General features: G+C 45.4%; 1 protein-coding gene and 1 non-coding gene across 2 annotated transcripts in view; one reads left to right on the top strand and one right to left on the bottom strand.

The window, feature by feature from the left end:
* The window catches only part of LOC120848549 (serine/threonine-protein kinase PLK2), a gene marked incomplete at its 5' end in the record, with an annotated part of 66749 nt that overhangs the window by 27435 nt on the left and 23374 nt on the right, over positions 1 to 15940 (bottom strand). Inside the window, one exon of the mRNA XM_042287959.1 lies at positions 656 to 772. Coding sequence (XP_042143893.1) covers positions 656 to 772 — 117 coding nt within the window. The remainder of the gene's footprint in view (positions 1 to 655; positions 773 to 15940) is intronic.
* Trnam-cau lies at positions 4930 to 5002 on the top strand. The gene has a single exon. It is a non-coding gene; the product is annotated as a tRNA-Met (tRNA).

The raw sequence follows: 15940 nt of genomic DNA, 5'->3' as shown, positions 1-15940 counted from the left end.
ATTTTCACAAAACAAAATCAAAAATGGATGAACCATTGCTAAAAAAAGACAGTGGTATAGAAGAATACAAAATGATCTTTGCTATTTACTGAAAACGAGTTCGATGTGCCCGTGCCCACGCTGTAGACGAATTCCAGCAAGGTAAGCTCAGCTGGCAGAGCAAACTTGTTCTTAAATAATTGTGCATTTACGAAAATACAGCACACAGGCAAGCTGGGAGAATGAAGAGTTTAGATTGCTTGTTGGGGGCCTTTCTCAGTCAGGACTACTTAGTGGAAGTTTGGCGTGCGAGGCGCTGGGTGAACACTGGAGCTTCGTTGATGTGTCACGTTTCAGACCAGCTTATTTTAAAGTACAGAAGCATTTGTCCAGTTAAGAAGGTCGTTTGCATTCTCTTTTGTTGTGAAAGTGTGGTTTTTTGCACATGTCCTTGAAAACAGGACGTTCCGCAGCTTGGTGGCACTGTGGTTGCGTGTAGACAAGGAAGATAATTAAATAAACGCCTTAGCAGAGTTTGAGAGACTCTTCTGATGGGGCCCTAGCACCCATTTCTTTTTTCTACAACCGTAATCTTTATCTACCATCTTCCGCAGTCTCGGGTTAATGTCACTATGGTGTACATTTACCTGGCGACGTGCCACCTCTCGCTGCTTACCTTGCGGGGGCAGTATTCTAGGATGATGTAGATGTTTTCCGAGTCTCCAAAGAAGCCGTGAAGTCGCACCACATTCTTGTTCACCAGGGGGCGGTGTAGGTCAATCTCACGGAGGATCTGTAATTCAGAAGCAAACCACTGAGCCAAACGACTTACTACCCATCTTTCTTTGAGCAAACCCGATTCCCTGGTTAGGCACTGCACCAGAGCTCCTCTGGGACCGTGAACGCTGACACTATGCTCCATTCAGCCTTAAGCTGGCAGTGCAGTGGAAGCACCATGCTCGTTTGAAAAGTCAAACATGTTTATTGTTCACCATGTGACTGCGTTCTTGCCTGCACTGGTGCGCAGAGAGCAGGGTCTGGTGATGAAAGGTAGGCGGTCGATTTGTCTGACAAGCACGTAGCTTTCACTGCACTGTCAGGTTAGGGATAAACAGTGCACCTGGCTGTATCACATTTATTCATTTATTCCGCTTGTGTTGCTACCATAGTTGCCCCTTTAACCAGTATGGTGGATACTTGCAGGACAATGAATAAATAAATAAACAATTTTTTATGGCCAAAATATATAGTTTTGCTCGACATGGAAGCGTGGACGGTAGAGCATGGAGAATAGAAGGGTAGCAGAGGGCATGACGTCAGCCGCGTAACCTCCACAAGCCATGCTCCCTTGACGCCTCGCCTCTTTCTCATTTTCCTCCTTACTCACATCACATCACGTGATCGCAGCTAGCCTTCGTCTAGCCTTTGATCTGTTAAAACCTACCGGACGGAGCGTGCGCAAGCCTGCAAGGAATCCTCCTAGAATCAACCATCCATCTCACACGTGACATGTCACGCGCACCAATCGCCAGACAGATCTGCGTTCACGCTGGGCACAGAATCGTTTAAACTTTTTATGACTAGGCTTCAACAATATTGCAACATGCCCCCTCCTAGTACTTCTAACCTCCTTGCGGTAGAGGAAGTGAAATCGAAAGGAGGCACGCAGCCACCCACTCTGAGAATACAGACACACAATAAAGTGTTTCCAAATCTAAAAAAAAAAAAAAACCAAAAAACATATCTTTTTTTTTTTTTTTTTAATTTACAGCACAAGAGCATTACCTCTTAAACAGGTACATTAAATTGGATAAGCTTATTGCTGACCCCTCTCCACCTCAACACAGCATAATTAAAGGGCCCATGAAACGATTTTTGGGTTGGAATAAATCATTTTAGATTGGGATTTTACTAATAGCACATCGTTCAGTGGACCAAAAGAAAAAAAGGTAGAAAGTCAAAAGTCTGACTTTCAGTGCGAAAATTTTAAAACAGAGCGGACTATTTCGTACCTCCTCCCCTTCGCAACCTCTCTGCCTTTTCACTGTGATACATCCGCGGTCCCAAAAGCGCGTCATCGGGTCCAAACTGACGTCACACGCAACCCGTAAGCTGACATTGTGCTGGAAGCTACGCGCTTGCCGGACCAATCAGCCGCCTCCCTTTCATCACCTGACTTCATTCTCTGCAGCCACATTTGCCACGTTCACGTAGCAAGTGTGGCTGGCCCAACGAGCACGTAGCTTCAACAGCACGGTCAGCTTCGGAATAAACGGGGTGGGGAAAGCAACTTTGTCTGAATTTTGAGCGACGGGCTAATCTTCTAGGGGGACAATGGCTCTGTCCGGTTACACAAACCAGATTCCGAGCGAGAGGGGCCTCCCTTCTTTTCGTCTTAATGTTTGGTGGAATGCGCGATTTATGAGTTGAGGAGGAAAGCTAAACAGGAAAAAGTTGGAAAAGCGTTTCATGACCCCTTTAAAGCGAGACATTTAAAGTTGTTTGCAAGCTACCCAACCAAAAAACAACGAGATAAATGTTTGTTTTAGTGACCGTGCAAACCAAAATTCTTATTGATCCTGCCAGCTTTCCCTCTCCTTACTTGTTGCGCCACCATTTGTTGCCTTTTCGGGCAGACTAAATGCTCTTAACCATTTCGTCGTTTACCCTGAGACTGGGGGGTTTTTTGAAGAGAAGAAGTAACAGAAAAAACAGACAGGTCTCAAGCTCAGCTACACGTTTATTTCAACAACTTCCTCTTATAGACCGACACGCGGAGCGGCTCTGTTTACCAACACGGCCGGAAGGCCGCGCATGCGCGGTAGCTATGTGGGCAAAAGCATCCCGCCTCTCCGTGTTTTCGCCATTGCGCTCTATGGCGTGCGCTCGTTGTTGACGTTGTAGGGACGCTTGTATCTTTATTTGTGCGTCGTATTTCTTCATAACGTATGTCGTATGCTATGCCCGACTATTTGAGCTCGTTGCCCGAGCCTGAACGGTAGCGGTATCGAAACAAACTGTGCGTGGACGGCGTTGCCTACGAGGATCCGAACGCCGTAAACAGTGCTGGACTTCCGACGTAAAGTTGCTGGCACGGAAGTCGACGGCTCAGGTCGTCGTTTATTTAGTTTTCGCCAAGTCAGTTCACGGCCGACACGGTGCAGGCCTACAAGTCTCTCGAGGCCTACGATTACATCGAGTCGGTTTCCGCACTGCCGGCGGGATCAGCAGACTGTGGGTCTGCGGAAGTGTGTGTATTCATTAATTGATTAAATACACAGACCGTCTTCAAGTCAAGGTATGATATTTTTCATACCCTCGTGACCACAAGGCTTTACAACCAGTAAAGGTTTGTCCGTTCTGCAGTCTTGGCGGTAACAGGTTACAAGTAACGGCGTTACCAGGGACGCGTCACTTTTTTCAGTAACGTATACCTACTCGTTACGTTTTCGACACAGTAACGGGTAACGTACTTATGTTACTATTTCAAGTAACGTAGTTACGTTAGTCGTTACTACTTCCCAAGCCTTAAAGAAATTACACTTCAATTGTTTCCGTGTTTTAGGCGTCAAGCCATGTTTTCTTTGCGTTTTTTCTCGTGTAAGTATTTAGGTGAAACCATAAAAAGAGATAAAATATTTATGTTCAGCTTCTGCTTGATATATGACCTGTATCGTCAAAACCGTAAAATGTGTTAAATCATAATTTAAAAAAGTAACGCAGAATCAGAAGTAAATTGCGTTACTTTTTATCGGTAGCGGTAACGCGTTCTTTTTATTTTTAGGTAACGTAGCTCACTAACGCGTACCTTTTATTTGCAAGTAACGAGTAACGTATTTCGTTACTTTTTTTTCGGTAACGCCTACAGCACTGCCGTTCTGTCGCTGTTCCCCTTCTGCTAGGTAGCACGGGCATAACGAGCCTCCGACGAGCGCTTGGCCGGTGCTTTGTGCGCGAACACCATGGGAACAAAATCCGGGTGATCTCGATCAGACAACGGTTTCCCTGCACATAAGCAAGCCTCGGGACGGAGATTGAAATGGAAGCCGCACTTGCCTTCAAGAAAGTGTTTGCCGCACAAACGGTCGTTCGCGCGAGGCGACCATATACTTTTCGATCCACGGATATTATCCACCTTCCATGCCTTTCAGAGTCTACCGGGAACTTGTAGAATCTCACTCTGATGCTTTTCTTGTACATTTTGGCGCAATTAACGGCAACACAGCTTCGCGGCATGCTGAAATGCTATGACGCCCATGCGAAACGTGCGCGCTTTTGCCCACACCCCCCGGCTCCGGCGCGATCGCAGCGCCGCCGCAGCTCCGTGACGTCAAGCCCGCGTGTCGGTGTATATAGTTCGTTTTCGTCGTCAACAACCAATCAACCCCACCCCCCCCCCCCCCCTTCTCCTTTTTTTTTTTTTTTTTGTTGGGTGGTTGGTTGTAAATAAAAACGAAGTTGCGGTGCACCAAATGCTCTTGGTGCACCGCAACTTCGTTTTTATTTACAACCAACCACCCAACAAAAAAAAAAAAAAAAAAGGAGGGGGGGGGGGGGTTGGGGGGAGTAAGACAATTGTTTGATTGTACAGGGCGTGGACCGCGTGCATACCGCGTGGAACAGAGCCGTATCTGGCGTCGACCACGGACCAAAGCCAAAGCGAGGGAGGAAGCATCGAGCGAGGTTTGGCGTTTCCTCCGAGAGATGGCACAACAAGTCTGCCCGTTGACGCCGTTATGTTCTCGACTTTGCGGGTTCTCCAAACCTATGGAATCACCCCCCTTTAAGTGGCACTTGTCTTTCGTGTAAATTAGTTATATAATTCTGAGAACTAGTCATGGACTGAGTAAATGAAAGCCATAAACAATGTAAACTCGAAACTTGGTCAACCGATGTGGTAATTATTGAGTGCACCTTGAAAACCGCCTCCTGCGACGCCCTGGATGTACCGCCTCGGTAGCGCAGTAGGCAGCGCGTCAGTCTCATAATCTGAAGGTCGTGAGTTCGATCCTCACCCGGGGCAGGCGGTCAATTTTTTTTTTTTTTTTTTTTTTCGGTGCGGTTTACATAAAATGTGTCTTATACATTTTACAAATATTTCTTATTTCGTTATACTGCGAACGTTTAAGACCCACAAAAGTATATCTTATTTTTCTCTGCGAACCACGCCTTGTCGCTTTTGTGCGCAGCATGTCGCTTTTGTGCGCAGTATGTCGCTTTTGTGCGCAGTTTGTCGCTTTTGTGCGCAGTTTGTCGCTTTTGTGCGCAGTTTGTCGCTTTTGTGCGCAGTTTGTCGCTTTTGTGCGCAGTTTGTCGCTTTTGTGCGCAGTTTGTCGCTTTTGTGCGCAGTTTGTCGCTTTTGTGCGCAGTTTGTCGCTTTTGTGCGCAGTTTGTCGCTTTTGTGCGCAGTTTGTCGCTTTTGTGCGCGGTTTGTCGCTTTTGTGCGCGGTTTGTCGCTTTTGTGCGCGGTTTGTCGCTTTTGTGCGCGGCTTGTCGCTTTTGTGCGCGGTTTGTCGCTTTTGTGCGCGGTTTGTCGCTTTTGTGCGCGGTTTGTCGCTTTTGTGCGCAGTTTGTCGCTTTTGTGCGCAGTTTGTCGCTTTTGTGCGCAGTTTGTCGCTTTTGTGCGCAGTTTGTCGCTTTTGTGCGCAGTTTGTCGCTTTTGTGCGCAGTTTGTCGCTTTTGTGCGCAGTTTGTCGCTTTTGTGCGCAGTTTGTCGCTTTTGTGCGCAGTTTGTCGCTTTTGTGCGCAGTTTGTCGCTTTTGTGCGCAGTTTGTCGCTTTTGTGCGCAGTTTGTCGCTTTTGTGCGCAGTTTGTCGCTTTTGTGCGCGGCTTGTCGCTTTTGTGCGCGGCTTGTCGCTTTTGTGCGCGGCTTGTCGCTTTTGTGCGCGGCTTGTCGCTTTTGTGCGCGGCTTGTCGCTTTTGTGCGCGGCATGTCGCTTTTGTGCGCGGCATGTCGCTTTTGTGCGCGCCATGTCGCTTTTGTGCGCGGCATGTCGCTTTTGTGCGCGGCATGTCGCTTTTGTGCGCGGCATGTCGCTGTTGTGAGCGGCATGTCGCTTTTGTGCGCAGCATGTCGCTTTTGTGCGCAGCATGACGCTTTTGTGCGCAGCATGACGCTTTTGTGCGCGGCATGTCGCTAGTGTGAGCGGCATGTCACTTTTGTGAGCGGCATGTCGCTTTTGTGCGCGGCATGTCGCTTTTGTGAGCGGCATGTCGCTTTTGTGAGCGGCATGTCGCTTTTGTGAGCGGCATGTCGCTTTTGTGAGCGGCATGACGCTTTTGTGCGCGGCATGACGCTTTTGTGCGCGGCATGTCGCTTTTGTGCGCGGCATGTCGCTGTTGTGAGCGGCATGTCGCTTTTGTGCGCAGCATGTCGCTTTTGTGCGCAGCATGTCGCTTTTGTGCGCGGCATGACGCTTTTGTGCGCGGCATGACGCTTTTGTGCGCGGCATGACGCTTTTGTGCGCGGCATGTCGCTTTTGTGCGCGGCATGTCGCTTTTGTGCGCGGCTTGTCGCTTTTGTGCGCGGCTTGTCGCTTTTGTGCGCAGCATGTCGCTTTTGTGAGCGGCATGTCGCTTTTGTGCGCGGCATGACGCTTTTGTGCGCGGCATGACGCTTTTGTGCGCGGCATGACGCTTTTGTGCGCGGCATGACGCTTTTGTGCGCGGCATGTCGCTTTTGTGCGCGGCATGTCGCTTTTGTGCGCGCCATGTCGCTTTTGTGCGCGGCATGTCGCTTTTGTGCGCGGCATGTCGCTTTTGTGCGCGGCATGTCGCTGTTGTGAGCGGCATGTCGCTTTTGTGCGCAGCATGTCGCTTTTGTGCGCAGCATGACGCTTTTGTGCGCAGCATGACGCTTTTGTGCGCGGCATGTCGCTAGTGTGAGCGGCATGTCACTTTTGTGAGCGGCATGACGCTTTTGTGCGCGGCATGTCGCTTTTGTGAGCGGCATGTCGCTTTTGTGAGCGGCATGTCGCTTTTGTGAGCGGCATGTCGCTTTTGTGAGCGGCATGACGCTTTTGTGCGCGGCATGACGCTTTTGTGCGCGGCATGTCGCTTTTGTGCGCGGCATGTCGCTGTTGTGAGCGGCATGTCGCTTTTGTGCGCAGCATGTCGCTTTTGTGCGCGGCATGTCGCTTTTGTGCGCGGCATGACGCTTTTGTGCGCGGCATGACGCTTTTGTGCGCGGCATGACGCTTTTGTGCGCGGCATGTCGCTTTTGTGCGCGGCTTGTCGCTTTTGTGCGCAGCATGTCGCTTTTGTGAGCGGCATGTCGCTTTTGTGCGCGGCATGACGCTTTTGTGCGCGGCATGACGCTTTTGTGCGCGGCATGACGCTTTTGTGAGCGGCATGTCGCTTTTGTGAGCGGCATGTCGCTTTTGTGCGCGGCTTGTCGCTTTTGTGCGCAGCATGTCGCTTTTGTGCGCAGCATGTCGCTTTTGTGAGCGGCATGTCGCTTTTGTGAGCGGCATGTCGCTTTTGTGAGCGGCATGACGCTTTTGTGCGCGGCTTGTCGCTTTTGTGCGCGGCTTGTCGCTTTTGTGCGCAGCATGTCGCTTTTGTGAGCGGCATGTCGCTTTTGTGCGCGGCATGACGCTTTTGTGCGCGGCATGACGCTTTTGTGCGCGGCATGACGCTTTTGTGCGCGGCATGACGCTTTTGTGCGCGGCATGTCGCTTTTGTGCGCGGCATGTCGCTTTTGTGCGCGGCATGTCGCTGTTGTGAGCGGCATGTCGCTTTTGTGCGCAGCATGTCGCTTTTGTGCGCAGCATGACGCTTTTGTGCGCGGCATGTCGCTAGTGTGAGCGGCATGTCACTTTTGTGAGCGGCATGTCGCTTTTGTGCGCGGCATGACGCTTTTGTGAGCGGCATGTCGCTTTTGTGCGCGGCTTGTCGCTTTTGTGCGCAGCATGTCGCTTTTGTGCGCAGCATGTCGCTTTTGTGAGCGGCATGTCGCTTTTGTGCGCGGCATGTCGCTGTTGTGAGCGGCATGTCGCTTTTGTGCGCAGCATGTCGCTTTTGTGCGCAGCATGACGCTTTTGTGCGCGGCATGTCGCTAGTGTGAGCGGCATGTCACTTTTGTGAGCGGCATGTCGCTTTTGTGCGCGGCATGACGCTTTTGTGAGCGGCATGTCGCTTTTGTGAGCGGCATGTCGCTTTTGTGCGCGGCTTGTCGCTTTTGTGCGCAGCATGTCGCTTTTGTGCGCAGCATGTCGCTTTTGTGAGCGGCATGACGCTTTTGTGAGCGGCATGTCGCTTTTGTGAGCGGCATGACGCTTTTGTGCGCGGCTTGTCGCTTTTGTGCGCAGCATGTCGCTTTTGTGCGCAGCATGTCGCTTTTGTGAGCGGCATGACGCTTTTGTGAGCGGCATGTCGCTTTTGTGAGCGGCATGTCGCTTTTGTGCGCGGCTTGTCGCTTTTGTGCGCAGCATGTCGCTTTTGTGCGCAGCATGTCGCTTTTGTGAGCGGCATGACGCTTTTGTGAGCGGCATGTCGCTTTTGTGAGCGGCATGTCGCTTTTGTGCGCGGCTTGTCGCTTTTGTGCGCAGCATGTCGCTTTTGTGCGCAGCATGTCGCTTTTGTGAGCGGCATGACGCTTTTGTGAGCGGCATGTCGCTTTTGTGAGCGGCATGACGCTTTTGTGCGCGGCTTGTCGCTTTTGTGCGCGGCTTGTCGCTTTTGTGCGCAGCATGTCGCTTTTGTGAGCGGCATGTCGCTTTTGTGCGCGGCATGACGCTTTTGTGCGCGGCATGACGCTTTTGTGCGCGGCATGACGCTTTTGTGCGCGGCATGACGCTTTTGTGCGCGGCATGTCGCTTTTGTGCGCGGCATGTCGCTTTTGTGCGCGGCATGTCGCTGTTGTGAGCGGCATGTCGCTTTTGTGCGCAGCATGTCGCTTTTGTGCGCAGCATGACGCTTTTGTGCGCGGCATGTCGCTAGTGTGAGCGGCATGTCACTTTTGTGAGCGGCATGTCGCTTTTGTGCGCGGCATGACGCTTTTGTGCACGGCATGTCGCTTTTGTGAGCGGCATGTCGCTTTTGTGAGCGGCATGTCGCTTTTGTGAGCGGCATGTCACTTTTGTGCGCGGCATGACGCTTTTGTGCGCGGCATGACGCTTTTGTGCGCGGCATGTCGCTAGTGTGAGCGGCATGTCACTTTTGTGAGCGGCATGACGCTTTTGTGCGCGGCATGACGCTTTTGTGCGCGGCATGTCGCTTTTGTGAGCGGCATGACGCTTTTGTGCGCGGCATGACGCTTTTGTGCGCGGCATGACGCTTTTGTGTACGGCATGTCACGCGTGTCCCCGAAAAATTATTAGCATGCTGAATATTTTTTTAATTATATACCGCAGGAATAAACTACGGTTCAACGGAACGCTTAGTGTCCGGCCAAAATGTGGCGCTGGCGGTCTGGAGTGGATACCGAAGTTTCAGAACCAACCGTTGTATCATTCAAAAAGGTAGAAGTGATTTTTTGACAATTTCAATGAGCCATGTATTCCCGGGTACATTCGTGGACTACATCGGCCGCCATTTTCCCAACGTAAGTTTCAGAAAATCAGTAGATAACGGCAGGCTGAAACTTTAGCATCTAGTCCGGACCGCTAGCACTGCATTTGGACAGGAAGTGAGCTTCTGAAAAGGCGTAATTTTATTTGTGAGAAAAAAGAAAAAAAAAAAAAAAAAAAAGGTTCCGTGTGTAGGCTTTTGTGGCGTGCGTGCGTGCGTGCGTGCGTGCGTGCGTGTGTTTGTTTGTTTGTTTGTTTGTTTGTTTGTTTGTTAACGTTTTAGCTGGCCACGTCCATCACGAAATGATTTTGATTTCTGTTTTGTGTAGCAGTGGCGAGTAAGTTCTCAAATGCTTTGTTTGGGCTAGGCGTCAAGGAAGATGCCGCAGATGGAGCAACAAACGATTTTCTTTTGGGGTTTCGTTCATGACGCGCAATTCCGAAAATAGTGACGCTGGCAGCTCTCAAGATAAAAAAAAAAATATTTTCAAATGTAAGAACACATTTTATCCGTACATTCGATTTCAATGGCAAAACGATTGATTTTACGGGAGTGTAGCTTCGAGTCTAATTCAACCGCGCGGGCGCAATGGGCCGCCGTTACGATTCGAAAATGTGCCTTCTTCAACTTTCTAGAAACTGCGTCAAGGAGCACAGGCGATATTACTTTGCCTTCTTGCGGATTCTTTGAACATTTCAGGAGGACGGAAAACTGTTCCCTGCGATCTCGGATATCGCTTCGGAAAACTGCTAACAATGCTTTGAAGCACCGCTGCACTGTCGCTACTTTCAAACGTAGCTTATTTAATAATAATAATAATAATAATAATAATAATAATAATAATAATAATAATAATAATAATAATAATAATGCTTATTGCGTGTTCAAGAACAGCCAGTAGCCTTTTTGTTGAAACACGAGGAAAACGCTGAGACAAAGAATAAACAAGAGAGGAAAATCAAGGCGTAAAGAGGCATAAAAAGCGACATGAAGACATTAACACAAAATAAGAGAAGACAAACATTACTGCAGGTAAAAACATACCCAATCAGTCCACAGAAGTACATGCACCATTAATATTAAGAATATTAATAAGAATATTTTTTTTCTGTGCCTACAAGCAACCTCGCAGTATACTGTGCTAAAAATGGGAATGCGTTTCGTGCACGGATACGAAAAACAATTTAATATAACGTGCTTCTATTTTTTTTTTTTTTTTTTATTGTTTATTTTCGACTATATCCATTCTTGCGGGACATACAATATACACATATTTATTTCTGAAATAAAGGTAGCGCTCTCTACTTATAATTTACGATGTTAGACCTATAATCCGCCAGAAAAGCTCGGGCTGAGCTACTAAAAACCATAAAAAAATACAATGAAAAATATTCGAATAGGTTACACGGAGGAGCTTGCCAAACTTCGCCAAATATTCTCGAAGGAGGGAATAACAGAATCAAGGTTTGATTTCTCGTTTGACCAAATAATTGTTTAATTCGTTGCGCATTATTCGCTTATTGTCCAGTCTAATTCGTTATCGGCTTGAGTTCGCGATTGTTGTGTGGAGTTCTATCGGAGCAATCGATGCATTGCAAGTTGAAAAAGTTCAGAAGAGGTTTATTTGAATCGTTTATGATCGTTATAATAAACGAAGGTGTTTTTATGACTACGCGTACGTAGTCGAGACTCTCGACTTACAAAGGCTATCAAGTGGAAGAGTTGGTCGCGACTTCCTATTGTTACACCGAATAATTCATGGCCAAACAGCAGCTTGCAATGTTGTCCTTATTTTCACGTGCCACGACGTCCCAGTAGACAGGCCACTTTGTTATATCCTGGCCCTCGGAGAAACCTTGTCCGATCTGATGTATTTTTAATACGATATCATGAAATACTTCTTTGTATGATTTTACAAACTATGTGTTTTTTTAAACGGGAACTAGAAACGTTGCTTTTCACGTCATAATCACATCGTATTCCTATATGTGCCGTTCACGTTGTACGGATGTATGTGCCCCATATCAAGACTTCGGTCGTTCTGAGGCACGAAATAATGAAGTATGTATGTATGCATGTATGGTAATAAAGTCTTTCAAGAGTACCGTTAAAAAAAAAAAAAGGGAAAAAAGAAGAATTAAGCAGATTTATGTCGGCCGACGTGAGTGAAAGCTTGTGTCAGAAAAAAAAAAAAGAAATACCCAGAATCACTTTCTTTCACTTGGCCAAAAACTTAAAGAATGTCCCAAGGAATTACAAAAAATGTGTAAAATCGCAACGAAAGGACGTGGCAGGCGTCCCTGCTCTAATGATTGATGGTGACCCAGTAACATAAAGGCAGGCTGCTTTTGATAGACACTTCGAATCTGTTTTTTCAGCACTCACACCCTCATTTCCTACTGGAAACTATTAAAAAAAATAAAAATGAATGACCTTACCTTTGATCACAACGGCATACGCAAATTATTGGGAAATATTAAATTAGGCAAAGCTTCCGGACCGGATGGAATCCCCAATATCGTATGAAACCTTGCGCTGGTATATCGTAGCGTCTTACATAGTAACACTATTTACGAAGTCGCTAGAAAGTGGAAGTCTCCTCACGATTGGAAATCCGGAAAATGTAGTTCCAATGTATAAAAATGGCAAAAAAATAATGTCGATAATTACTATAGACATATATCTCTCACGACTGAATGTTGCAAATCATGGAACATATCGTTTACTCGACCTGGTGAGTCATCTAAATAACAGTGACTTCTCAGAATTTCATCGTGGCTTTCGCACGGGGTTGTCATGCAGCACTCAAAAGCTAGAATTTTATCATGATGTTGCCTGTGCATTTGATAAATGCTGCCAAACCGAGTGCGTCTTCCTGGATTTTAGGTAAGCTTTCGATGTAGCGTATGAATACATTCTTAAATGGATAGCTATTTACCTCGATGTCAGAAAACAGCGTATTATCATACATGGCGTTCACTCATCACATGTAAATGTAACGTCAGCAGTGCCCCAGGGTTCAGCCTTAGGCCCCCGTCTTTTTTTTTTTAATTTTCATTAATGATTGCAAACGGAATCTCATGAAATTGTAAGTTGTACGCATATGATAGTTTCTTATATAAAAAAAGTGTTCAGTGAGGACGACGTTATTGTTCTTCAGAGTAATTTTTAAAAAAAATCAGAGTAGTGCGAGAAATAAATTTAAAAAAAAGTCACTTAATATAATCCAAACCTTAGATCATAGCCTCCTCTATGCTTAGATTTACTAGGAAGCGTAAAATTGTTCCGACATCTTTCATATTAAACAACCTTAGTTTAAAGCTTTGCACGGAGGCGGTCTATCTCGGAGTGCGCCTGACAGATGACTTACGGTGAAACAATCACGTTACACTCGGTGTTCTAAAACTAATGGTATGCTACTTTCATTATTATTATAATTTTTTTTTTGCGTCGCAATTTTAGGAAAATTTTACCCAGCGTAAAAGAAACCTTGTGCTTTTCTTATGTCCTGTCGATTTTAAATTATGCTTGTATTGTATTAAAATGTTTGCTTGTATTGTATGGGACCCGCACACGCAGAACTGCATAAATCAAATCGAAAGAATCCAAGACCAAGCCGCGAGATATGTATTTAATAGCTATGATTTCCGCAATAGTATTCCTGAATAGAACCAAAACTCGGTTGGACATCCCTACAGCAAAGGCGAAAATGCCTTCGACTTAAACGTTTTTTTTTTTAGTTTTTTTTTTATAATGTTTATTACGGTAGCACGGGCCTGGATATATTAAAACACATCATTGCACCAAATTATGCTTCTCGTAGAGTAAATAACTAAAGAAAAGTACGGGAACTTTTAGCAAAAGCTGACGTCTTAAAAAAAGTTATTTTTTACCCCAAACGATTAATGATTGTAACGTGCTATACCCGAACCATTTGCAGATCTATCTACCGTTCTTTTTATCTTTTCTTTTTTTTTTAAAGAAATTATGTTATTGTAGTGTGTTTGGAATGTTTCATTTTGAGAGTTTATCTTGTTTCAATATCATCGTCTATTGTTTGCTGTTGTTTCTAAATTTTTTTTTTTTTTTTTTTTTTTACAATTTTTTAGGAAAATTTCCTAATGAATGCAGGAGCATCAGTCGTCTCGGGAAAGCGTGTCCATGTTTGGCAGGAAAAGAGCGGAAAACTTTCGTTGAACAAAGAAAACCCAAAACGTACAGCCACAATAAAGTAGAAGAAACCTGGAAGTGGCTTCTTTGCCTACAAGTATATATTGAGGAGACTGAATTCTATCCTCTGAAGTGGTGGAACTTTCGCCACCACGAGTTTTCACACCTCATTCTTGTAGCGCAGTTCGTGCATGCCACCCCGGTGTGCACCAACGGAGAAAGAGACTTCTCACTAGCAGGCATTAATTTAAGAGAGGCGACCCAGTCTGAATCCGTCCATGTTGGCGATATTCTGTTTCTTTTATATACACAGCGACCTCGACAAGTGAAACGTTACGTATGTGCGCGTTTTCTTTTTCTCGACAGTTGGCACCGAGTTGCTTTCAAGTATGTGGTTCCGAGCATGCAGTTGAGGCTCCGTGTCTAAAGGTGAAACAGATAAGACGTGTTGCCATTATTGAATAATATTGGGGTATTTTCCCAGTGGAGTACTACTCGCGCCTTACCACATATACGCAAGTATACTTTTCTGCGGTGAGTGAGCAGCTTTCCTCTCTTATTTTTTGATCGTTTGGCCTAAATAAAATTACACACTGTTATTTGTCTGTCCTTTGTTAATTTCCATGTTTATAAAATATGCGTCTGCTCGAAATAGGCTTTACAAAACAAACAAACAAAAAAATTGTTTTTCCTTTTTGAGCGCACCTTTTGGACAGAGTGTGCCACGGACTCCCCAGACGAACTCATAATGGAGATCATCCTATTACTGAGGCGAAGTGCGTCAGGAAGGGTGATCACTTATTCTATAAATACGAAAAAAAACAGAATACGATAAAATGACTTTCACCGTATTCTGACACGAAGAGTTCTTTGTACAAAGGTAAGCAGACGGCTTATAGGATACCACCCAGATGCATTTTTTCTTTCATTTTTATTCATGCTTGATTTTATAGTGTAAAATTAATGCGCGGATTGAGAGTCTGATGCGGTTCCGAATTTTGCGGACGCGCGGTTCAGATGCGGATACGAAGTATGTGGATGCGGATCGGAGGATTAAAGTGTTATCTGCGCAGGGCTCTAATTGTTATTATTATTATTATTATTATTATTACGAGCTTTAAACAAAGGATGAGAAGGTTCAGTACACCAGTGTATAAAATCAAGTAAATACTATTACATAAAATCAACATAAACAAATAAGAAAACAAAACTCTCATCTTCCTGCTTGCATCCCCCTTCATTTTAGAAACGCCACCACAACACATATTGTTTTCGTTAGTCAGTAAAGAAACATATATATATATATATACAAAACGTCAAAAATGACAGGTTTCTTTTTTTTTTACCGCAAAAATAAAGTAGGCATTGCCGAACGCTCATTTGGTCACAACCAGATGCCAAAGTTTCAGCCCGATGCGATGCTTTATTCAAAAGTTATAACTGATTTTCTGAAAATTTCAATGGGTAAATGGATCCCATTTTTCCCCGTTTTCGGTTTCTAATGCCCGTAGAGCCCCATGTATTCGAGAACTCCGTCGGACGCTATTTTCCCATTGAAATTTCAAAAAATCATTTATAACTTTTGAATAAAGTGCCCGTTCGGGCTGAAGCTTTGCTAGCGCTACCTTTGGGCGGAGAATGGGCGAAGAATGAGCGTTCGGAAATGCCTAGTTTATTTTTGTAGTAAAAAAAATTTTTTTGACACTTTATATATATAGTTCTACCCCGACAGCACTTTTGAGTTCAAACCAAACTGCCCATGCTCTTAGTTCACACACAAAGCGGTGAAAAAAAAAAAAAAAAAAAAGAATTGGAGTTTCTTTTGGAAGTTAGTTTATTTATTTGTACATACTGCTGGCCCGTGGGGCCGTGGCAGGGAGGAACAAACACACACACACACACACACACAAAAAGAATATGACTCATACCTCCAACAGAGCTACGAACAATAAAGTAATTACAAGTTTAAATACAAAACGCGCCGAGAGCGCAAAATAGAAAACAAGAGCACTAAATGCACGTAAAAAGTGATAATAAATTTAACAATGACAATATACTGACAAAAATTATCTCCAATAACTAATAACTGAGGGCACGTGCCGTGTACAAAAACACTATACACAAAAAAAAATCAGTACAATATTTAAAGTATCACGTAATATATACATAATTAACCCCAAAAAGAGAAAAAAAGACAAAATAACACCAAGGCAATATGCTCACTCTTTAAACAGAGTAAAAAAGTCTAACGGCATCTTCGAACACTGAAACATCGTTGTGA

This window comes from Ixodes scapularis, unplaced genomic scaffold (genome assembly GCF_016920785.2).
Source record: "Ixodes scapularis isolate PalLabHiFi unplaced genomic scaffold, ASM1692078v2 ptg000658l_1__unscaffolded, whole genome shotgun sequence".
In the NCBI taxonomy this organism is placed as follows: Eukaryota; Metazoa; Arthropoda; class Arachnida; order Ixodida; family Ixodidae; genus Ixodes; species Ixodes scapularis.
This window is presented reverse-complemented; position numbering and strand designations above follow the sequence as displayed.